Below are 25,395 nucleotides of genomic sequence, written 5' to 3' on the forward strand. Positions count from 1 at the left end.
TAGTGGTTTGTAATAAACATTATAATACGACTTTATTGATCATCATCATCATCACCATAACAAGGCAATATCATTAGCCTGGCATTTCTCAGAACATCATTGGCATCAAACAAGTCCTTCCAGTCAGAAATTAGGGTCTTAATGACTCTCACTCCCTCACAAAAGCAGCAGCCATATCCCGACAAAAGGGACAGGAAGAAAACAAAAACAACACAAACAGGCAACATTGACAGAAACGCCCTGGAGTTGTGTAATCCACTGGCTTGTTCACAACATAGACGAGACATTTTATGGCTTTCCAATCATCTCCCTTTCAGGCGGATAAAAGCGACCTTTGAGCTGACCGATGAAATTTTTTTTTTTTACATTAACCCAAAGGTCTCAGAGCAGATCAAGTCAGACATTACTGATGCACAGTGTTTGGACGTTATCGATATGGAGGTTCATGCTGATGTGGACTGGGCCTATAGAGCTGCTGTAACCGCACTGGTCTGACTGGCCAGCCGGGTAACTGTCCTATCACTCTAAGGCCCACGGGTTGCCCAGGGCACGAATGAGGGGCACTATGCCCTAAAGCCTGCCTCTGTCCAGGGCATGAGTCCAGAGGAGACAAACTAGCGGCTGGAGCTGAGGACGTAGACAGGGGCACCAGGATGGCTGGCGTCAGGCCATAACGCACCTGGAAGACACGTGCTGACCCATGGGAGGTAATACCATTTGGCCGGAGCTCCTTTGACCCCTGATCCTTTTTCTTCTGCTCTTCCTCCTCCTCCTTCTCAGAGCGCTGGTTCGGCTTCCTCTCAGGTCTTTTCAGTTCCTGGATCTTCTCAACCTGTGCCCGGCGGATGTGATATGTCTTCCTGAAGCTCTGGAAGGAGTCAAGGAAGTCCTCCATTGGAACTTGACCCTCCATGAATCTTTTCAGAAGCTCCTATGGAGGTCAAACAACAGATATCAGAGAGCAGGAAGTCAAACAGGATTCAAAACATGCAGCATTCATTGATTCATCTTGTTCCAGGCCAAATTCCATTAAGCACAATAATTAAACAAATACATTTTAAAAGGGATAAAATTCACCGGCAATTCAAATATTTACAGGAAATACTTTTGTCACTCATGTACTTGTTTCCTGTTTGTCACACCTTAAGAGCTCCTTAGCTGAACTCAATACACTATTAGGTCTGTAAACATAAGTCGGTCGAGTGAACACAGTATGCGATTAATTTAACATGATAGTAATGTGTCTACAGGAGACTCTGTTCTAGAGAGCAGGTGGTAGAGCCCTTATCCAGCCCAGTATGGGGTAATTAAATTATTGATGATAGCTGTGTCTTCTAGCTGCCTCACCCCGATTTCCACCCTGATAAACACGATACAGTCCGTATTGAGGCATCGCTCGTAGCAAGCCATAAATCAGCGGCTTTTGCCATCTGCTCAGATAAACAGCCTCATCCATTTGGAGCTTGAGTGACCGAAATCATCTGTTTCAGACCACATTCAGAATCCTAAAGTTAATTAGGTTAATAATTAGGTTAATTAGTTAATAATAATGTCATTAAAGTGATTCCTACTGAAAGTTTGGTTACAAAGTCTTTTTTTTTTTTTTTTTTGGACCTCGATTTCACGTTTATTAAAATTTTGACAAATCTTTTTGAGTAAGTATCGGAGCCCAATAGCATCTAGATCACTGTTAAGATTTAAACATAAGCATGTGGATAGAAAATAAAGATGAAATTTACGCAGCTATCGAGTGAATTAGTAAAACAACAACACCAATTTAACAGCAAGGGACGACTTAAAAGAAAACAAATATTATAAATCCCTAGTTATGCAGCAGCTTATGGAATAGCACTTTATATCCAGTACTTTATATTATTGTGCTTTTTTTTATTTTGTATTTTATTTTAATTTTATTTTTCAATTGTGTTCTGAAAATCTTTTCTGTTCTGATTCCCAATCTAGCTCAGCTGAGCTATTTAGCCGAATTGAGCTATTGGATAAATGTTTTAATTTGCGATACTGTGATAATTCCAATAAATAAAATGACGCCAGTAAATTATTTGTGGTAGACTTTGTGGTGGTAGTTTGACTCGCATAAGAAATATCGAATAAGTCGATTCGAGTACGGAATTGTGCGTAACTGAGACACGCCCCTTCACTTAAACTCCACCTACTTGTGTAACTCTTCCATAACTTAATAGCACTTAAGTTCCCTAGTTACACATGAGGTCTAAGTATTGAGCGACTTCAGTATAAAAAAGCATATTGTGGCTTAGAATCTAAGCACAGAATCTTTAGGATGAACTAATTAATTAGCTTCTGAAAGTGACTAATGTTATACAGTCAATAACACGTCGTTTATGCCTAGGTATCACTCGATCCTATGCGCAGCTTCATGTATCTATCGTATAACAAGAGCATCGCGGTGTGTCTGCTACAACAGGAAATCGATGGCTCTAATCCAGCAGGTAAATGGACAGGCCACAGAGACGTTCGCCTCCGACAGAAATCTCGGCTGCTCATACCTGGCTGACAGCAACACCAGGCACAAGGTCACTATCCATTTAGCCCGGCCATCGATCAGAGCAGAGCAGCTTAATGAGTCGAAGTCTCAGGGCTGTCAGTCAGGCCTTGACAGTGGGCTGAAAAGCAGGATGTTTATTTATGGCCTTTCCATCGATCGGTTGCTCACCTTCCGAGGAGCTGGCGAGATCTGACTGTAAGAGTGCCATATGCATATATCAAAACTTGTGTTGCTTTCATCGGTCGTTCTGAACTGAGCTCAGCTATAATGATTTGTTAACTCGATAAGGTTCTTTTAATTCGGTTTGGTGCAACACCAGTGGAAGGGTCATTTTCATGCTGCTCAGCAAATGTGTGCGTTTATCCTATCCTTGACTCGATTACGGTTAACGTAATAGCATTTGTTAGGCTATTTATGGTGAATGGATATTTGATGTTAGCACAGAATAGCTTTAAGTGCTTTAATCTAGAGGATTCCTAATGCAAGGGGATTAAATATTTAATACAGCGTGGATCTTTGGAGAGATGTAACAGATGTAAAAAAAAAAAAAGAAGAAAAGAAAAAAAGAAAAAAAATGAAGCATTTGTTATTGAATGTGTGTGTGTTTGCGTGTGTGTTCCTAACACTGAAAAAAAAAACCACACTGAAGGCTGCTAGAAATGGATAAAAATAGCATGTTTGATCATATTGCTGCACATTGCATTTGTCACAAATCTGCTGAAACTGGTGTGCTCGTTAGTATCGAGCAGTAAGGAGTTAGCTCCTTAAGCTATATCCTGGATTTCTTTTACAGCTGCTTCGTGACAATGTCTTCTTTTAAAAGTACAGAATAAAATTAAACTCAATTAAACCTGACTGCAATTAAACCTGACTGCCTTCTTAATTTTACCACCAAAAAACTTCGCCTTCTACTAATTTTTAAACCTTTTAATGGCACATTACTCTCATTAGCAATTCTCTAGTGCTAGCTTTCTGCATCTACCACACATGATACGTAAAAATACCTGAAACACATTACCAATAAACATTTCCCAGACTTCATCCTTTGCTGACGTACGTTTTCACTTGAGCTTTCACCTAGTTTTTAGTCACATTACTTTTCCATTACATATATTTTTTATCTCTGAGGTATCTGTGCTTGTTTTACACGAATCATCGGCTTCAGAATCGTCCAGTGGTTTTTAGTAAAGCATCCAGGTATTAAAATTGCTATAGATCTAAACCATTAAAATTGTGCCACTTCCTAGCATGTGTGAGATATTTAGGGCCAGATGTTGAGTAAATGAGTGAAATAGGTTCTATATGTGAGGCAAACAAATTGCAGTGTAAACGCTGCAAATGGGAGGAAGTTGACTAACACCTTGGAACTTAGGAGGTGTGATAGCTTAGTAGTTAAGTTGTGAGTTCAAATAAAGTACTAAAGAGATACACGTGTTAACAATGAACAAATAAACAGTGTGGAAGGCATCAAGATATGGAAACAGGACAAGTGTGAAACGAATAAATGACTTTCTACAAAAGTGTAATTAAACTGGATTCCTTTTTTCCGGTCCTGTGTAACGCATCAAAATGGTCTGTACAATTTTGAGGAAAACGGATGTAAATGTTAACGTTAATAGTGACATGTGCTAAGAATGTGTCAACAAAAGCAGCCATATGGACAAGCGATATTAAAACACACACAAAGTTTATCTGAATCCTTAATTTCACCAAAACAGATGGTTACATGTGTACGCCACTTTCCTACAACGGTTTTAGCACAGAATGCAGCCTAATTAAGCCTGGAAACGGAAACAGCTCCGTACATCAGGCTTATAATGTTTCTGAAGATCTCAGCATGCTTTTCTGGGTCACCCTGAAAGCAATAAACAATTTGGAAACAATTTTTATTCCCCTCTCTGTCGAACATCGCGTAAGTGTTAGCGCAAGCAAAGTTGTGAGAACAGTAGGACTGAAGTGTCTCTGGGGTGAAGGGAATGGGGTTGGAGCTGGGAGGGGGTTAGAAGGCTTCTTTTTTTCTAAAAGACTGAATAGCGTAACAGAATTACCGAGGAATCGAAAAACTAAAAAAAGACAAAACAAGACGATGAGTTTACCTCAGATTGTTCCTCGACATGTGCCACCTCCTCTTGTAGGAGGTTCTGAGCAGTCTGTGGACTCCGCTTCTGCGTGTGGGTTTCTGAAAAAGCACAAAACATTTCAGCTGTCATTAGCAAGTGTGAGTTCAGTTTCACACAACGAGGCTCAGTGGTGACATGTCCGTATTGTGTTTGTTGCTATGGAAGAAATACGAACACCAGGGACAATGGGAATATTAAACATTTATTTAAAACCATTCCTGACGATTAGCTTTGCAAAAACATACTATTGTGTACATGTGTATAGCTGAGTTCTTGTGTTGTTTGCTGTGTGAAAGTGTCTTTGTAGGAGACAGAGGAAGCAATCACTTTTTGTTAGCTCATCTCTGCTAATAAGTACAAGGAGGGTGGGGGAGGGGGGAAAGGAGTGAGGATGGGGGGGGTGTCCAACAGCGAGTGTTCTAACGGGGTTACTATAGCGACCAACCAGTTTAACATGCCCTAACGTCCAAGTCCTTTGAGTGTGTGAGCAAAGAGAGTATGCGCGAGTAGCTAAGGAGGGCAAGTGCGGGTCAGCACCATGACACCAACTGGCCTCCATTATGTTCCTTAATTCAAGCCAACTTGTTAGAAATGGAGTTTGGTCAGCAGTAATTTTACGGGTAATTTCACCCTTTCAGGTACAACTGTGATTTTATATCAGCTCATATCAGCGATCCTGAATGTGTCTGAGATGTTTTCCAGCTCCAAATAGCCAACAAACTCCAACAAGGGTGGGCTGATCGTTTTCCCCTTGTGTGGATACACGCCTGTGGTTTTACAAGCAGATGTTGCCTCTTTTGTTGGGGAAACTTTTTTTTTTGTCTGCTGCATCGCGCCATAGCCGTATACTTATGGCAATCAACAAAATGATGTAGCTTTGGAGAAATCCCCAAAACGCTATTTAAGTGGGTTGTATTGAGTTCATACCTCAACCATTTTTACAGTTAGAAGTAAAAAGAAAAAGGACATAATTCTGGGGTATATGTAAAGCCTCACTTTAGGCTTTGCCACAATATCGTTGTACTTTATGTATTGATATTGTATAGTATGTATATTATACGATCATGTTAGAAACATCAGTGCTTTTAAAAATAATAAATAAATAAATAAACATAAATAATTAATAATAATAATAATAATAATAATAATAATAATAATAATAATAATAATAACATCATCCTGGATACAGCAATTTTTCTTGCAAAGAAAACATACAAAACATTGTGTCGACAATGTAACCGAGCTGACGTCTTAAAGATGGAAAATGTGGTGAAGCACAGTAGGCTGGGAGATATTTATACATCTTGCGACATTTAAAGGTCTGAATCGCATGCGGGAGAATTCACCAAAACTAATTTGCTTTGCCAGAGTTGTCTCTACTGATAACATCTTCATCGTTTCCCCTGCCTCTTTTCCTCTGTTCTTCTCAAGCCAGCTTCACACAGTATGATTTTCCCGCTGATTTTGCTGCCACAGACAAGAAACAGCACATCACAACCGTCAGGAAAGAGGCACGGGTTGGACACAGAATCACAGTTTATTAAAAGATAATCAAATAATCCAAGGGCAAATATCCGGTTGGGGCAAAAACAAGTACATAAACATAGTCAAAAAAAGAATATCAAAGAACACAAAGCTTGGAATCATCGCTTGAAAAAGTGCGGTATTGTTTAAGGGAAATGTGTCATTGGAAACAGGGACGTAAAGTTTCTTAATTGGGTGACTGCTATCTGGAGAATTAATCACGTGACCAGTCATATGGTGGGGTTTCTAGGTTTCTCGGTGGAGTTTGCAAGGGTGGCTGGCTGTAGCATGAAAGTCTGGGCACTAGAAAAGGTAATGGAAATGTGACAGTTGTGAGATTTTGGTGGTCTTGTACTGCATAATATAATAATAACATGCTGGTTTATTGGCTGCTTTATTGCCTTCGCAACCAAAGTTGACCGACAACAGTGTCAGTGATACTCAATGCAATGGACAGCTAGAAATACACCAATGCAATGGAAATAAATAAAAATATTCTAACGAGCAGAAAATTATCCTTATTACATTATACAAACCCCTTCTCAAGCTGCTCAAGCCCAGATCACAGTGACTGATGATGTAAGCATAACTTTCATTAGAGGAAAGTCAAGAGGACCTTTACCGTATAATCTGTTAGAAATTTATTGGTATCATCTCTCACAGTGTGACAAGTCAAAAGGTTTAAAGACTGTAGTAATCCCAGAGTCTTAAACAGGCTTTAGATGTTACTTCATGGAAGACTTTAGAGTGCTTTCGACCTAGAGGGATTCACGTGTCCCCAACCTAGTGAAGCCTGTGGCCCTAAAGGGAGTATGAATGGCTTGGCACTTGCTTGACCCCACTAACCAGATGTTAGGAGTTGTAATGGAAGGTGACAGGAAAAGAGAAACATTCACTTGGGGAGCAGCTGTAGGTGACCTACATTCTTGGAAGCACTTGCACAGTGGGTTCCTTTGGGCATTGGCACTTCACATGGATGGACAGTGTATTGGGGGTGGGTACTTTAGAGCCAATAAATCCTAGAGGCTTGTAGGAACCAAAAGACCAAGAGCCATATTGTGAGACTTTTACATAGTGATGGCAACACTGACCCCTTGACATACTCAAAAAAAAAAAAAAACACCACCAACAACAAAAAAGAAACACAAAAGCAAAGCAACTAAGATATGAAAAATGAATAAAGTCCCAATCCATTAATTCATTTTCTACCGCTTATCTGAACTTCTCGGGTCACGGGGAGCCTGTGCCTATCTCAGGTGTCATCGGGCATCGAGGCAGGATAAACCCTGGACGGAGTGCCAACCCATCACAGTGCACACACACTCTCTCATTCACTCACACACACACACACACACACACACACACACACACACACACACACACACACACTACGGACAATTTTCCCCCAAACCCCCAACCCTGGAGGTGTGAGGCGAACGTGCTAACCACTAAGCCACCGTGCCCCCCTCCAATACATTAATTAAAAAGTAAAAATGATTAACAAAAAGCTGACAAATGCAGCTTTTTTACAGACAGGATATGAGCAAGAACGTATAGCTGTAAAAAGATTGCTGCAATGCTATAAAACAATTAGAATTAATTAGATTATTGGGGGGTCTGAAGGCATAAGTGGCTTCTAGAGCACTAAATTATAGGTTCCGACTCTATTTGTAGCAAATAAAAGCTTCTTATGGAGTGCAAACCAAACCTTCAATAGGAGACTGAGACGAAGAAAAAAACCACTGGTAGAAAACCAACCACCATGAAGGATTTTTCCCCCCTTCTGATTCTTCTCTATTAGTTTTCTTCTCTCTGAAAGCATCTTTTCTCTTAGATTTCATACTCTAAGACTTACTATTTTCTCCACACTAACCAAATCATTTACAGCATTTACAGTTATACTGTATGCTCCCGACAGTTAGGGATTTTTTTTTAAAGCAGCTGTACAGTAGTTCCAGTAAGATTAACATTAGATGCATGACTTTAAAAATAAATAAATAAAAAATTGTTTACAGCCACAGATTTTAATCTTTCATTTCAACTAAACACAGCCACACCTGATGGCTGAGATTTAAACAAGCTGTAGCTCCTGTTGGCTGGAGTGAAAATCTAAAAGCAGACCAGTATCTTTTCCATCAGTAATGGACGGTCTTGGTTCGGACGGTCTGCAAAGCATTCATTCATTCATTCATTCATTCATTCATTTTCTACCGCTTATCATAACCTCTCGGGTCACGGGGAGCCTGTGCCTATCTCTGGCATCAGCGGGCATCAAGGCAGGATACACCCTGGACGGAGTGCCAACCCATCGCAGGGCACACACAAACACACTACAAACAATTTTCCAGAGATGCCAATCAACCTACCATGCATGTCTTTGGACCGGGGGAGGAAACCGGAGTACCCACAGGGAGAACATGCAAACTCCACACACACAAGGTGGAGGTGGGAATCGAACCCCAACCCTGGAGGTGTGAGGCAAACGTGCTAACCACTAAGCCATTGTTCCCCCCCTTCTGCAAAGCAATACTTTGATTTTTGTTAAGCTTTTATACACAAGAAAATGGGTCACTCTCTCACTCTCTCTCTCTCACTCTCTCTCTCACTCACACTTGCTTGTTCTCACACACATCTGCATAGGCACACACTCAACCCTGCATAAATATACACAATTCCTGTCAAAACACCAGAGCTGTGGGTGTCCTCTTGTGGTTTTTAGAAGATAAATACCGCCGACTGTTTTGCTCACACAAAAAAAAAGTCTGGGGGGTGGGGGGATGATTTCAGGCACCGGTTTGGACTCTAAAATGAGCTTGATTAGCACAAACCCCTTGCTCATGCTCTTGATTTTACTCACTTCCTGATGAAGGCATTGAGACGGCATCTGTTGCCGGCCGATTTCTCCGGGCTCAGCCTCATGAAAGCATTACAGGAGCAGATTAAGGAGAGGGAACGAAAACGATGGGCTCTTAGACAGCGACTGTTTGCGGCCAATTTTGGAAGCGTTTTCTCTAATCCAAACAGATAAATACATGCAAGATCAAAGATGGAGTCAGACAGAGAAAAAGATGCTTGAGACCCTGAGGGTTTAAAATTTTACATTACACAATCCTGAAACGATCGATTAACGATTGCTAGTTCAGTAATGACATTTGGAACACAAAATAATACCATATTTTACCTTTAGCTTGACAGTGACCTTGGATACTAAGTTTACACAACATAACATCTTTAATCTGATCTAACTTGATAGTATTATGTATCAATAGCAATTACTTTGCCTAGCCACTAACTTCAAATAGTTACTGCTGGAGGGTTTACAGCTAAGCTAAATAGCTTAAGTAGCTTAGCTTATGTTGCTAAATAAACATGCTAACTGTGCTCCATATGTAACTGTTTTTTTTACTTTGAAAATGATCATTCAGTGTCTTGTTTAAATAAAATCCCTACCATAAACAACAGCATGCTTGGTGTTGCTAACGAAACGTTTTTAAATTTTTCAAGACTTACTTTATTATTTGAAGGTTTCTCTTTTTATGCTCACTGTGCCTGAACTCGTATGAACCCTAACATAACTCTAGCGATGATGAAATAATGGAAAGTATATTATTCCAGGGACTTGTGCACTTGGGTAGACTTTCAAGGGATGAATTTCAAAATGTCTGTGAGAGGCCTCATTCTCCTACCGAGAGACTAAGCCAAGGCGTGGGGTAGCTCAATAGCCCTAATCCAACTTTGATATCCATCCCGTCTTCTTTAAAATACTCAGAGGCAAAAGGCTGGCAATCAAGTCCTGTTAAATATAAACTCTCCCACCAGTGAGAACTATAGCTCTCTTGCTCGTTCTCTTTCTCTCTGGTTTGAACATATGAACATTTTTTCACCAGTACTTCAACAAATATTATAAAGCAGTTACAGTAGCTAAAAAAGCACCCTAATTAATAATACAGAATAATTTCATCTTATATTTTATCGTTACCATGTGCAAATATTAACACCGTTAACGATAATGGATTTAAAAAAATCTATTTTAATGTTGAAATAAATCTAGAATTGTTTGTGTTAAAAACCGCTATGGTATAAGAGGATGAAAATGCTAACACTTCAGGACAAGTTACTGTACAAGATGTTGTGTAAATAATAGAGCAGAAAAGTAGCTTTGCATTATGTGCAACGTTTTAATAGAGCTTCTCACTTCCCTAATATGACATAGATAGTAGAATTATGTTACTGGTGATATAATAGCTATGTTCGTTTGATCCCAGATAAACAATATACATTAATCTGACAGATTTAGTTTTCTACCATGGGCAGTGGTATAATCTCCCTTCGGGTTTCCATTCTTCATGCTGTAATGGATCCCGGGACAGATTACTTGCTATCGAATGACTTAAGCTAACGTATATTAAAGGTTTAGAAAGAAAAGAAACATTCTAATGTATTTAACTTAGGTTTCACAGCATCTGATAAAGCATATAGTCACACTGGGATCAGTATTTATAGTAAATTGGGCCAATCTTGTTTTATAGCAAAACTTAATAAAACTTTAATCAAGTTCCGCAAACAGAGGCAAAGAAAAAGGAAAGTAGACGTTAACACAGTAGAAACCATTTCTGTTGTAAGATTAATAGAGGGAAAGTGGGATTATGGAGGGAAAGGATCATGTCTGTTGGGCTTGAAATCTTTGCTGAAACCTGGGAACCCTGACTGTGATTCATAAAGCCTTATTTGAATGTGAAAGAAGTAGAATGGCCAAAAGTTGCAGTAAGTTTCAATGGCACAATAATGACCTAATGTCATGGACCATCAAGAATATCTGAAATGTCATCTTGATATAAAATTACATCCCATTCACCAATCAGATTATTCTGTAATCTTTTATATCTTATACAGTACATGATCTTTCATCTAGACTACAGACCGTTACATTTGATTTACTAGAGCTTTCAAATAGAGTTTATCCTTTTTTATAGTGGATGATGATTTACATCACCATCAAATCCATCCACCTGTTTCCACCCCATTTCTTTATTTTACATGCTCTGGATTTGGACCAGTCTTTCTAAAAGCCATCTTGTTAAAATGGTCAAAAAAAAAAAAAGATTTCCCTGTGTCCAAAGGCGGTATGCCAAGCTGCTATGTCATATTACAAATCTATGACAACTACCTCCGCTTTACAAGCAGAACAAATAGAGTAAAGCATACCAGAGCTGTCACTCTCCAGAGAAAAATGTAGGCCAGGAATGTGCTATTGGAAACATGTGGTTTAGCAGCAGAACAATGTTGTTAAAAAATTTTTTCAGGAATCTTTATACCAGTGAAGGCGTCAGCAGCTGAATGACTGTACAACACGGTAATAAAAACCCTCCAAAACACATTGAACAGACAGGTAAGTCTCCAAGCCTGAAATTGAAGTAGACTTCATAGCTTCTTGACACCTACTGTATGATGTCTGAGCCTGACTGTGCAAAGCTCTGAGACATAAGACAAGGCTTTTCCTTAGTCATGCATGGGGATTTTAGTCATTTTCACCCTGTATCTTTCGTTCTGTCACGCTTTTCCTGTAACCGTGGCAGAATAAGAATCAGATGTTCAGATTTGGAGGAAGGATCTCACTCCCACCCATCCTGCCCCAGGCTGCAGCTGGAGAAGCGGCTTCGTGTGTGCAACATGGTGACAGGAAGGTGAACATTCCACCCTTCTTCCATCACTGGCCAGCTGCTTTGAGGGGGGGAGAGTGAAACAGAGGAAGACTGTGTTGATAGAGCAGAACTTCTCGAGCTACAAAGATGGCGATGGCGATATGGACGCGTGTAACACAGTAACTCACTATTTCTGTACGCTAAGGAACATGTCCTGAACAGTCAAGACCTTTGAGAATCTTGCAAATCTTGGGCGCTGGAGGTAGTGGACCAAACAAAGGCCCTTTCAAACGTATCTGCCATTTGCGTCTGTATAATTGCGGGGAGGGGCCTGGGAAAATGTCAACATATAATTCATATTGGCTTTGTTGGGCAGAGAGCTGGAATGTAGACTCCCTCCTCAAATGGAGATCGAGAGGGTGTTTAAGGAAGGAGGGTGAGAGGTGTTTAAGGATTGTGGTGGGCTGTTGCCGAGGTAGCTCTCCGGGGCTTCGCTATCCTTAATGAAAATTAATGCAGCCAGGAGGAATATGAGTGCGTCCAACATCCTTGAATCATTCATAGACTGGGAGTGTAAACAGACCAAGCAGACGTAAGATAGGAAGGGAGAGACAGACAGAAAGAAAGGGAGCGGGAGATCTTCCTCTGAGGTCCCTACAGGGCCGTTCTAATTACAGCCTTTTGTTTTCTAACAAACATCAGTGCAAGCAAGCAGGGGCAGTCATCCTGTTCAGGCCCAGTGTCCAGACCATTGCGGTTTACACTCGCTCACTGTTCTTTTGGGTTCTGTTTCGTTTAATTTGGCCCTTGTACTTTGCAATCAAGGCTACCGTTTACCCATCAGATGAACTCTGCTTTGTATAAAATCTCCACAAGCTTAAACTTTTATTAGCTGATAATAGCCAAGAGGTCCTTACAGTCCAGAGAACAATATTAGGCTATGAGAACTAGACAAACTATGGTTTTAGCCAAGAGAGGATAAATGGGGTGGAATATCATAATATTTCTCTTGTTCTGGTTAGAATGATAGTGAAAAGAACAACAAATGCAAACTGCTCCCTTAATACTGTGTGGTTTGTTTAGGGCAATGAAACTTGAGCACTGCTCCATAGGCCTGCTCTGGTTAACAGCAGTTATTCCTGGCCTATGATGAAAGGACTTGGGGAAAGCCAGGTGGAGACCTGATGACCCATGGGACTGAATTACACCACTCTGCCCCGGATGGCGGGGTCAACAGGTTGGGCCGTACTAGTGCTAAAGGATATGTGGATGATCAATTCAGGATGACAACAAAACTTTGTTTTCTGCATAAACGAGGTGGGCACCAGACCATCAGGTCATGTTTTTATGGAACAAGTTCACCTGGCGATGATTAAAATATCACTAGCAAAAGCAAGGGCTGAGAGTGTCCGAATACTGTTCTCTTTTCTTTGGTTCTTTTCTTTTGGAACATGTCCTGAATGTGTATGTATTGCGAGAAAGAAGGTAGGCTTTAGAGATTCTAATAACAATGAACATCATTAACGCTAATGAGCTGCATGTAAATATTTGCCTCAGCATCATAACTTACATACTAAACACGGTTACTCACCAAGTCGGCTTTGCTTTTCCCTGTAGGAAGCGGCCAGCTTTGCGAGTTCCTCATACTTAGCAGCCAACTGAAGTTTACCGTTCTGTAGCCGGGGTCGATGTGCAAGGCTTTCTTCTGCGAGACTTCGATTAGTTGCAAGCAAGGTGTCCCTCTCCACATGCAGCTCCTGAAACTGAGCACAAAAACCCAGTTAATACAAGAAGGCCAGGTACAAGGGACAATTCTAACTGTTCGGACAGTTAGAGAAGGGTCAAGGGCTTGAGACAAAGCCTTATCAAATCAAAAGTTTGGAACCAAAAAAAAGTAAACACTTTCCACCAGTACACACTTTTCTTTCTCACCGTTCTTGATTTAAATCTCTGATCCACAACTACAATTTTTTCCATCTCTGGCATGTCCAATACCTTTTATTGTCCATTAGGACCCCAATAAACCATCAACACTGCCTTGCCACAGTTCCTCACATGAGACAGAGTTCAAGGTCTGACTATAGCAGAGAGGAAATGTTAGCACATAGAGCTCCAGGGAGTTATTTATGTGCATAAGCTGTACAAGTGGATTCAAATCTGTGTATGCAGTCACAGACAGGTCATGGGGAAAGAGTTCACACTATTCATGGTGAAGAAAGCTTGAAAATAAGTAGACGAGTGTTCATGTGACTACAGACCACCCATGAGACTATATAAGCCAGAGGCTTTTTCATACCAGTGTGGCTATCCACCTTACTGGGTACTGGGCTTGAATTCCAGGTCAAGGCTACAGCGCTGCTCGTGTTTCATAGGGCCAGAGTGAATGCTTTAAAAGGTTTGGCATGGAACCATATAACTGTAAAATTCAAGCTATAAACCTGGCACTAGCTTCGGTTGAGACGCATTTCGCTTAATTCACTTTTCAGGCTTTCAATTAATTTTTATCTAGAGGTTAAATTCATAGCACTTGATGTACCTTGAACAAGCAAGCGGAAGGGCTGTAAAGAATCATCAAGAAACAGACAAAAGTATTCTAGATACCTCATTTAAAAAAAAAAAAATTATTCAAAAGCCAATAATCCCGCTTATTGCCGTGGGTGCAAATTGAATGATTTCCAGATGAAAGACCGTTTGGAATATTTAACTCACACAGGAAGAGCCAAAGCCCAAAGCTGTGGTGGAGACAATATTTAATGAACAACTGCCTCAGACTGCCACGACTCACTCTCTGTAGATCTAATTATAAAAATCCTGTACATGATGAGTTGCTTAACAGCTCAGGACGTCATTTTAACTTTGCCCTCCATGACATTGCCCAAGACCACTAACCCCAGTGCTCTGGGAACTATAGAGACAAATCCAAACCTCCAAACCAACATCCTAATGGAAAGCATTCGCAAAAAGCTCAGTCATCCTGAAAAACCACATTCTCTACACTAAGCGTAATTGCCCATAGTATGAGGTATGGGTCGTCCTGGAATTTTGTGGAATTTGTGTTTCTTTCCCCTAGCTTATGCCAGAAATATTAAGACGAATCCAGGAGGTGGCCTTAACTACTAGTTTCATGTGTTTCAATATCGCAGAGCCTTACCGTACTTAGCAAAACATATAAGAGGATTAATGTTCTATTTGTTCGATGAATATGAGAATATTGCCTGCATTGCAATTCCTCAGTAAATACCACTCTGCTATCCCCACTAGATCCATTTCCATTTCAGTATCCATTTCGCTAAGAGGAAAGTGAAAGAGCCAAGAAGATTTTCTGGGTGCTCACGAAAATGAGTCATATTTGAGCTGCTAAGAATGACCTAAAAGAACATGACTTGGGAAAGGGGGAAATAAATAAATAAATAAATAAATAAATAAATACCTTTCGGTTGTTATATAAAGCTCCTTTTTATGCTTTCGAATTCGAACATTTTTTTTTTTATCATCACAGCAGGGCCATGTACTGCTTTGTAAATTCCCTGCCTCATAGCACCGACAGTGCAATTTATCGCTGCAGCTAATTATCATTAGTATTCTACGTTTTACCTCACACAAACAACACCTGATTTTTGTTCAGACTAACTTAGTGAAACTTCAGAGCACTTAGGTAATCATTTTTATAATTAACGCAAATGCATGGCTTGGAATCAAACACAACGAATAATGACATGCTTTTCTTCGTCCCCGGGTGTTAACTGATTGAAAATTAAATGTTCAATTCCTGCATAACAAATGGTGCCTTTAGGAGAAAGCCCACTGAGTGGAAACCGTGTGTGTGTGTGTATGTGTGTGTGTGTGCGCGCGTGTGTGTGTGTGTGTGTGTCTGGAACAAGCTTTTTTTAAGACAAGTAGATTACAGAAACAAATCTATAAGCATCACACTGTGCTTGCTTATCAGTAAACAAATGCAAAAACATGGAGAATCTGAGTCACCTTAGACAAAACAACCCAGAAGATTACATGTTTTGTTGTGGCAGGTGTGAACTGAAACAAAGAATGTTTGAAAACGCTTTATACCAAAGCTCTGCTGAATGTTGATTCACTCTCAGTCAGAAGTAATGTCAGTTGTCGTTACAGACAGGTAATAAAAATGTGTGCAGTTTTTTTTTTCCCGCATTTATATTCTTTAGAAGGCGTCTCCATTAAGTGTCAGGGGTAACAATAAAACTAAGACAGAGGATTCGATATATGGGCTGGTGTGGAAACAACCAAATAATATAGTATATAATAGTAAAATATAGTATTTACATTATAAACCTGATTTCCATAACTGCAATTTGCCTCACAGCTGACATTACTATCCAATCAGACAAATAAATAATATAGTATTTACATTATAAATCATAGACAATCAGAAATGAATCTCTTTCACTGATTTTTTGCAGGGGGGCACGGTGGCTTAGTGGTTAACACGTTCGCCTCACACCTCCAGGGTTGGGGGTTTGATTCCCGCCTCCGCCTTGTGTGTGTGGAATTTGCATGTTCTCCCCGTGCCTTGGGGGTTTGCTCCGGTTTCCTCCCCCGGCCCAAAGACATGCATGGTAGGTTGATTGGCATCTCTGGAAAATTGTCTGTAGTGTGTGAGTGTGTGAGTGAATAAGTGTGTGCCCTGTGATGGGTTGGCACTCCGTCCAGGGTGTATCCTGCTTTGATGCTCGATGACGCCTGAGATAAACACAGGCTCCCTGTGACCCGAGGTAGTTTGGATAAGCGGTAGAAAATGAATGAGTGAGAGTGATTTTTTGCAACATTAAACATGTAATAAAATGGATAACAAGTATGATGTGTTCTTTAATGGATCACATCACCCTGTCGTGACGTTATTCTATAACAGCCACGTGTTTTTATTTCTTACTTGGATTTCAAGGCCTGTTCTACATTATCGTGAGAAAAACCACCCAGCATTTCCATCACGAACCCATCATGAGCAGTTATTATTCTCCAATTCTTTGGTTTCACAGTCTACATAAAAGCCAAGCCTACTCCAATGGTATCCCTTTAGGATTCTCCATCCATTTTAGAGACACCCGTAGTCTTTGCCTCTAAACGGCCGTACGAACCGAGATAGACTTCACGTATCGGGACGGATCGTCTAAACATCTCGGGATCTTTTCAGCAACAGAGACGACAAAATAAATGAATTACGTAATGAATCTGTTTCCAGAGAAGAAAAGAAAAAAGGCTTCCATTTGGCTTGAGCTATTGTGTGCTGTAAATCTGATCTGCCTCAAACGCTTCTATGTGGCAGATATCACAGCACTTCCATTATGATTACTGGGAAAACATGCATGCCAAATTCTTAAGCTAATGAAAGCGGCTTGCTCGCTTTCACTTTCATCGTTTCCATCGCTTCTACCTGTACTGCCTAAAATAAGCTATCCAACAATCAGCAACTACAGTAGCACTTATGTCTCCATCTCTAAACTAATGAATATTCATCGAACTGAAAAGAACAAGCTTTTTTTTTTTTTTTTAATCCTTGATTGTGTATGGTATAGCAGATGATACATTCAGGCTTTAATTAGGTACCATACTGGACTGATGAATATTCAAGCATATGCAAAGAACGATGAAAAGTTGAAAATGGTGTCCAAAGCCTTTGAATTCATTTTAAACATGCATGGTAATTGGTCCTATTTAAAGAGAAATGCTCTAATTAATTCTACTTCGAATCCTGTTCGAAGACATTCGCTCTTTTTATTTTGCTTAAGGTATAGTTTGAAATCATTTTTACTGTCTGCACACGTTTTCTCATCTAGGCTGAAGTGTAACCACGAGGGTGTTTTGTATCATACTAACTTGTCTCGTTTGCTAAAGGATGTGGGTTTTTTGCTGTGACATTAACAAGTCAGACACGCAAACCACCGCAAACGATTTTTCAGAGACTTACGAAGTCTTCCGCCTCTTGTACCTTCTATAACTCGCGCACTCTTCCTGAGCGACTAATATGTCGGTCTGCCGACTCTGCGCCATGTGTTTTAACTCACCCGGAGTACATAACCATCTAAACCTCATCTATTTTTTATTTTTTTTTAACCGTTTCTCAGCATGTTTGAATTCCAATCTTGGATAACGGTATCGCAAAGTCAACCACTTCTGCATAATTTCAGAGCTATGGAATCCAAAGCATTTGGCCCCTCATCAGAAGACATCATTTATTCTCTCACTTTTTCTGTCTTGCTCGGATTCTGACAATCCCCAACACAGGACAGTTTGCAGTCTGAACAGCTCCCAGTTTTACCCTAAACAGGAATCAGCATGGATTATCCATTTCCTCTAGAACATGCCTTGATTTCTGTTTACTCACTTTCCTGGACACAAAATTTCAGAGGGCCATGTGGTTAAGATGATATGTAGTCCAAATGAATGAATATAGAACTGTTTACCGTGGCAGACTGGTCCGAATTTTTTTTGCCGCGTATCCTGTTTATTGGAAACGATTTACTCCGACTAAAATTCTTTTAGTAGCCTTTCAACAGCTGTGAGAAAAATGTGGTTGCATCCTTCAAACACTCTAAAGCCATATGCTATTTGGGTATTACAGCAAGTTACATAGACCAAACAGTCTGGAAACAGACTTTGAAGTCATGCGCTTGGGTGGCAGTGAGATAATGGATAGATGGTAGTGTTTTTACAGTTCTATTGTGTCTGGGGTTGGGTTTTAAATGTCACACGATTCTAACGGGCCATTTTATATGCATTGTTTATTCTGACGTGCTTGACGTTAGGGTCAAACTGACTCGACAAATCAAAAGGCAAACAAGTACACATACAAAAAATTGTTACGCGAACCAGTCCTTGGATTAAAATCCAGTTTCCTGGATTTTCTTGGATTAAAATTTGGATAAATTCACATTGTCATATGTATTTTAAAACAAACCCTTACTGACTAGTTACGTTTCCAACAAACCTGTCTTTCAAGTAACACTTCCACAGAATTCCAGGTTATTATTCCAGCGATCTTTTTTTATAGGTAATGTTACATGATGACATCAGGAGATTACAGGAAAACTCCTACCTGAAATACATGTTTTGTGTTTTTATTGAATGATTCGTGCTGTATACCTTATTGTGTGAGGGATGTGGTAGCCTTGTGTTTAAGGTGTTGGGCTACCAATCGGAAGGTCGTGAGTTCGATTCCTACGTCCACCAAGCCGCCACATTTGTCCAAAGAGAGATTTTTGGACAAATGTTGGATTCAAAGTTCCAGAATGCAATGATTCGCTTAACTACTAGATACCATTGAAAGTTGAAGGTTTGGAAGCTGATCAATTTAAACAGAGATGAGAGATCTGGCCATATCCAAGGCCTAAAGCGCTGCCGCATCGGTCTCTTTAAATACTGATGAATCGAGGGATAAATGCTGCTGAAACCTCTACAGCCAGGAAAAAGGCATTGTGGCTAACATACGAAACCAGTTGAAAAAAATCAACGCAAGAATTTTATTACAAAATAAATGCTGTGTGCCATTTAAGCTAATTATTAAAACGAATATACAAAGTTGTCCAGGTTGCATTTTTACTTTACGGATGATTTCACAGAGACTGAATCCCTCAGCCTGCTGCCCCAGTGCTGTTCTCAGACTATATTTTGCTGTTACGAACCACCGCACATTTGTGTAATACTTTCATCATCAGCCTGAGCACCAGAGGCAGCTGGTTACCATTGTCGCCTGGCAATGAGGTTTGAAGATAAAACGGAAAACTGTGTGTTCTGCTCCCTGGCAATCCTTTTTATGTTTTACTATCAAAATGTCACAAAGACAGCAAGAACGACAATGGCACACATCACGTTCAAAACGAGTTCTGGATGGGAACTGGGAGAGAATGTGAACGCAGGCGTATAAAAGTTTTAAAGACGACAACGCTAGACAGCTGTACTTGTGACTTTCCTTGTAAGCATTCAGGACATCGTTTATCGTTTCAGCCTTCTGTCTTTCTGAGCACAAACCCTTGACGTTTTTTTTTTTTGAGTACTTTTTTGAGTAATTATTCTTTTTCTATTCAATTTGTGCCTTCGGATTTTTATTTATTTTTTAACTATATTTCTAGCTTTCGGGAATCGACCATAATAATCTGTTGTCTGCCATCTTGTGCAGTAACTTTACAACAGTTTAACAAACTATACATTACATGTAGTCAATTAGTCCAGGGCTGTTTTTATACCAATAGCAAACTAGACAATGGTAAGTAGTAGCTCAGTGGTTAAGATGTTTTACTACTGATTGAAATTTCAAATCCCAGGACCACCAAGCTGCCACTGTTGGGCCCTTGAGCAAGGCCCTTAACCCTCACCTGCTAAGTTGTATACATGAGAAACTGTAACTTGGTCTTCCTTAAGCCATAAATGTAAAGGCAGAATTTTTTTTTTGACTTATTAGAGACATCCTTTAGGGATGAAACATGTCACTGTAGTTGAACTGCACCAGAACTTCTTCAAATTGTCTTGGTCTTGTTGACTTGAATATTAGAGCAGTTTTTTTTATATCTTCCCAAGCACAATGCACCAGAAAATAAACAAACATGTTTCAATTTAAAAAGCCTAAAGCACCGTAAACAAGCATTCAAGACACCCAAGCAAACCCCACGTTAAGGTCAAAACAGACCTGGATCTGTCTCACAAGATCTACTTTGAAATTAGACATAAAACACAAAAGAGTTATAGGAAAATGTGATGTAGCCTAATGCGAGGATTGTTATACCCTAAAGTAGATTATTTTCCAATAACAACATCCTAATTCTTTTATTCCTATTTTTTATACCACATGAACCAGCTTGACTTTTTCCTCTCTCGTGAAGTTAATAATAAATGTCATGTGATAAAAAAAATGACAAGAAACCTGTATTACAAATATTACAGCATCACCTACGAGTGTCTACGCTGACGCTGACTTCCGTAACCGTAATTTGCCTCGCAGCTGCTACTACTATCCGAACTGCTCTTTTAGAAAAAGAATCAATACCTATTTAACCAATCAGACTGGAGGATTCAAAACTGCTGCGGTATGAAGCATTCTGAGAAGAGAGAAATGAGAAATCTGAACGTAAAATGAATAGCTGGGGATCGAATACGCACACATCTGATTCCACTCGTCGGTTAAAATTACAGGCTACTTCAACCCACGACGAGATCTGACTCAGTAACTAAAGCAGAAAAAAAGAGAGATAGAGATGATGGTGATTTCTTGAAACAGAGTCTGTTTCAATAAACCCGGTGTCACTGGGGCTGCACTTCCTGGAGTTGTCAAGTCAAAATGCATCTTCAGTCCAATTCATCATTCCATTTTCACACCACTTGTCATAAGTGCAGACACGGCAACACCTAGATTATTAATACTGAGAACATCTGGTCAAGGAAATGTACAAAAGATTTATATACTGGGGGTAAAATATCACTTTCAAGGGTTATACTGTGACATTTCACATTAAACGCGCGGGGTTGTTGATCGGAGGATCGGGGTTGCCACTGCTGGGCCCTTGAGCAAGGCCCTCAACCCACCCTGCACAAGGGGCGCTGTATCATAGCTGCCCCTGCACTCTGACCCCAACCTCGTCAGTTGGGATGTTTGAAGAAAAGAATTCCACTGTGCTGTAATGTATAAGTGGCGCTAATAAAAGTTTCTATGCCTCCGTTCTAAACTACGGACCATATTTATAACATGTCAGCATGGCCGAGACTAGCTGACCTCAGATCAGATGAGACTTCAATTTCACCCACAGACCAAACTGCCCATGTTAAGCTTTCACCAACAGATTTTGATTACTTTTTTCAATAGGTATACAACATATATACTTTATTGTACATATACACATCTAGCCAAATCAGCTTATCGTCTGCAGTTATGTGAGGCAACCAGATGAAGCTCCGTAGTTTGCTATAAATAATCAGTTAATGTGAATTATTATAAGTCGTTCTAAGCCTTATGATCAGTAGCCCAAAGCCTGAACCACTGTGCCACCACTTCCCACACAAGTTCCCAAATAACATACTCCAAGCACGATTAAGCGTATTATTACATTACCATTAAAGACGTGTAACATCATCCAGAAATCAAAAAATAACTAATATTATTTTAAATATTTAATTCTGCAAAATGGAAATGTCGAACAAGAGTCAGAGCAGCTCACATAAGAAAGGAAGCATTGAGAAACAGTCAGTACTGTGATTGTAATATATTAACCGTGACACATTTCTTCAATGTAGACCGTACTAAATTCTTCCTCTTTATGGCCCTGAATGTCAGAAATAGGAATATGCTACACCGACCACTGCATGTGACTTGGAAACACGGAATGTCCTGTGCTGTGTTTAAAATAGACAACAAGAACAAAGAAAACGAAAAGGGAACTCGTTATTCCTACAAGAGCAACAAGAACAGCATCCATAGTGGTTGGCGATATTTACCGCAAGCACTTGAAATCGCGCCAAGTCTGAATTACAAGTCAAAGTCGTAAATGAGAGTTTTACGAGGAGCACATGAACGGCGCACTGTGTGTGTTGTTGGGGAGAAGGGGATTGTGTGTGCGTGGGGGGGGGGGGGGGGGTTTCCAAGAGATTTGCCAAATACTTCAGGACTCTGTAAAGATTAGATTATAAAGTGTGTCCTTTATTTACTTCAGACTAACGAGAAAACAGGCTCTCATTCATCTCTGCTGCTGAAAGCAGACGAATGGGAGCTTTGCATACTTGAATAGTGTTTCAAAGACAACAATGCCAGGTAATGTACACGGTAAAGTAAAACCCACTCAGGCGAGGACTCTCGTCCATCTCACTGAGCCGTTACCGCGGTCTCTGAGCGGTTGCCCTTGGAGACCTTTGCGCGCTAATGAATTTAGGCGTCGCGACTCTGCTCAGGCATCATGCATCACTCGCCCACAATGAGGTTTGTGCGCCAAACCATGGTCACGTGACCCTCCACTGATCCACCGCCACCACCTCCCCACATAGGCTGACACCCCACCCCACCCAGGCTAACACCCACCCGGCTGGTCAGCAGTGATAAACTTTCAATGGTGCAGTCAGACATGGAGCACATTTATGCAAAGAAAACTTTTTTAAAATATAATGTTCTCAATATGTTGACTATGCACTCTGGCTAATGGCTGCAGAAAAAGATTTAGATTTAGAAACACAAATGCACAGCCTTCATTTTGAATTATAGGCTATCAATCATGCTGATAAATGAATAGCCATGACGTAGCATGGCTGTAAGTTAGAAATTGATCTACTGTTATTATGCTATTAATATACATTCATTGCTAGGATTATTATATCAATCAAAACCAGCTACATATGATTCATGAAGTCATAGAGCTCTCAGAGACATAACTGCCATTTGGGGTTGCAACTTGGAAGGAAAGGCTCATTTCAATAGTGACACCTGCTACCGTGGTCCACCCAAGTAGCCATAATTAACAATGGCAAATGCCTAAACAGCCCAAGTATTTAGCCCATGTCTTGCCTTGACATTAATGGGTAATAACACTTGACTAGTGTACTAGTTAAAAATGACTTCTGTTGACTGTCTTGTGCTCATCCCAGAACTCTTATTCACAATATCCTCAAACTGAATGGAGTCTATTCAATACATTTAGAATTGTACTATCGTATTTTTTACACTTATATATATTTTACTATAATACATAGTTGTAAAAGTGTAAAGATTTACAACCAACTATCAAGTGCCATCAGAAAGAAATGGGCTCCTTGTAAAGGTTTCTTCCTTTTCTTTTTCCCCAGGGAGTTTTTTCTGCAACTGTCCACTCATGTTTGCTCTTTATACACGGCACTGGACATTTAATAACACTGGACCAGTGTTTGTTAAAGATCACCGTTCATAACAATTAGAAAGATGGATTTAAAACTGGGTGAAAGTCCTGGTTACATTGCACCACAGCTTGGGCGAACTAAATTAACCCAACAGAGCTGCTGACATTTTCTCGGTGATGGGCCAACGCTTTTGTGATGTGGATTTAGAAATTCTGCCAACACTAGTGGCCCACAAGTATGGCAGACATTGATCAAATGTCGGTTCCTACTTGGATGAGTCTAATACTAAGCGATCAGACACGTATTTGTCGAAGCTGAATTGTGAAATTGATCCTGGACACGATGAGAAGTGCCATAATTTGCTGTCAAAATCTGACTTTAACTTGTATTACAGCTGTTTTAACGTGATTCCAGCCTTAAAAGTCAAAGATAAAAAAATAAAAAATTGGAAAAAAAAAAAAAAAAAGAAAAGTCTTTGAAATGCAACTAGGGTTCAAACTTTAAACACTTCATTAAGCTGCAATTATTTGGTTAATGCGCGGTTCTGATCATTACGCAATCAATGCTGATCTGCGACTCGGACATAAATAAATATATATTTATATAAAACCTACAATCTGTTGAGCTGGAATCATGATGACATTCTTTTCTTTCTAACTGCATTGGGGGGAAAATCCGAGCCTTAAAGAACACGAACGCTTATTAGAGATGCAAACCACGCCGCATAGAAAACGATACGTCTCCGTCGTAAACCCGACACTGGTGAGTGCGTTTTGGGGAGAATGCGGGTTTGGACGCCGGTACAGCAAAATCTGCCTGTCAGAACATCAGGGAAAAAAAGCATGGATGGTTTAATAAATAAAACCACCTACTAACAGAAAAGACAGAAGGACAGCTGGACAGATGGACGCAAACGCGCGCTCCATCCAGTGCAGCCTTCATGTCGTAACTCACCTTTTCACTAAGGCGCACGATTTTGTCCATTTTTGTTTCATCTTGAAGAAGCTCCCTTAGTTCACTAGTGCTCAGGACCCTGTACCCGTCCGGGCAAGAGTTCACTTCCCTCTTCTGGGACATTGTCGTCCCCGTTTAAAAAAAGAAAAGAAACCGAATTAAACGACTCGGATCAGCATTTCGCTGGTGTAGACGAGCCGAGACGCGCTGCAGGCGCAGGAGCAGAGACCAGGAGCAGGCGGAGGAGGTCTCATCGGTATGAAGGCACGCCACTGTTTAGAGACAATGCAATAGGATATCACACGTTTACACTTGTGTGGTGCAAGACTTTCCTTGGCCACCAGGGGGCATGCAACTTGTACGTGTCCAATGACTTCAACTTTATTTATTTTAAACACGCCTAATCAGCACCTACACTGACTGGCCGGTTAAACAGGTACAGAATTAGAGACTGTAGACCACCTGTTGCTCTGCACAATTTGTCAGCCTCTATTTACATCATCCATCAAGGGAACTTGCTAAGACTGGGCATGTTTTTATAGTTTGAGCAATTTGTTCTAATGCAGTCTCTGAATTTGACATTTGAAACGTGCAAGAAAGAAGTAGAAGTGTCTCTTGGCTCCTTTTTTTGTTTTTTTGTGTTTTTTTTTTTTGCTCCTTTTTTGTCTACTAGGGTTTGATCTTGTATATAACTTCTGTACAATTATACATACAATGTACACATACATACATACAATGTACATTCTCTACACATTATTTAGTGGACTTGTTTATTCAGATTGCACACTTTTTTAATGCCATAACCTTATAACAT

The 25,395-nt window shown here is 40.2% G+C and overlaps 1 protein-coding gene across 2 annotated transcripts; it reads right to left on the reverse strand.

Annotated features, from left to right (window-relative positions):
• Positions 1-24,888, reverse strand: vps37d (VPS37D subunit of ESCRT-I). 2 transcript variants are annotated; one of them, XM_047809579.1, is made up of 4 exons: positions 24,582-24,888; positions 13,402-13,567; positions 4,621-4,703; positions 1-931 (listed from the first exon to the last, which is right to left on the reverse strand). In XM_047809579.1, exons 1-4 carry the CDS (start codon positions 24,702-24,704, stop codon positions 428-430), a joined length of 876 nt encoding a protein of 291 aa, XP_047665535.1. In that variant the 5' UTR covers positions 24,705-24,888; the 3' UTR covers positions 1-427. The 2 variants fall into 2 exon arrangements, with proteins under 2 accessions (XP_047665535.1, XP_027034599.1); XM_027178798.2 differs by having other exon boundaries at positions 13,402-13,573; positions 24,582-24,883.
• Positions 24,889-25,395: the final 507 nt, after the last annotated feature.

Source organism: Tachysurus fulvidraco, chromosome 26, assembly GCF_022655615.1.
Source record: "Tachysurus fulvidraco isolate hzauxx_2018 chromosome 26, HZAU_PFXX_2.0, whole genome shotgun sequence".
NCBI classification, from domain to species: domain Eukaryota; kingdom Metazoa; phylum Chordata; class Actinopteri; order Siluriformes; family Bagridae; genus Tachysurus; species Tachysurus fulvidraco.

Excerpts from the sequence above, each read along its gene's own strand:
- vps37d (XM_027178798.2), bottom strand. The coding sequence starts at position 24,704 with ATGTCCCAGAAGAGGGAAGTGAACTCTTGCCCGGACGGGTACAGGGTC. Across the intron at positions 4,704-13,401 it reads GGAAAAGCAAAGCCGACTTG|AAACCCACACGCAGAAGCGG; the intron begins GTGAGTAACCGT and ends GTGCTTTTTCAG. Across the intron at positions 932-4,620 it reads ATGTCGAGGAACAATCTGAG|GAGCTTCTGAAAAGATTCAT; the intron begins GTAAACTCATCG and ends TGACCTCCATAG.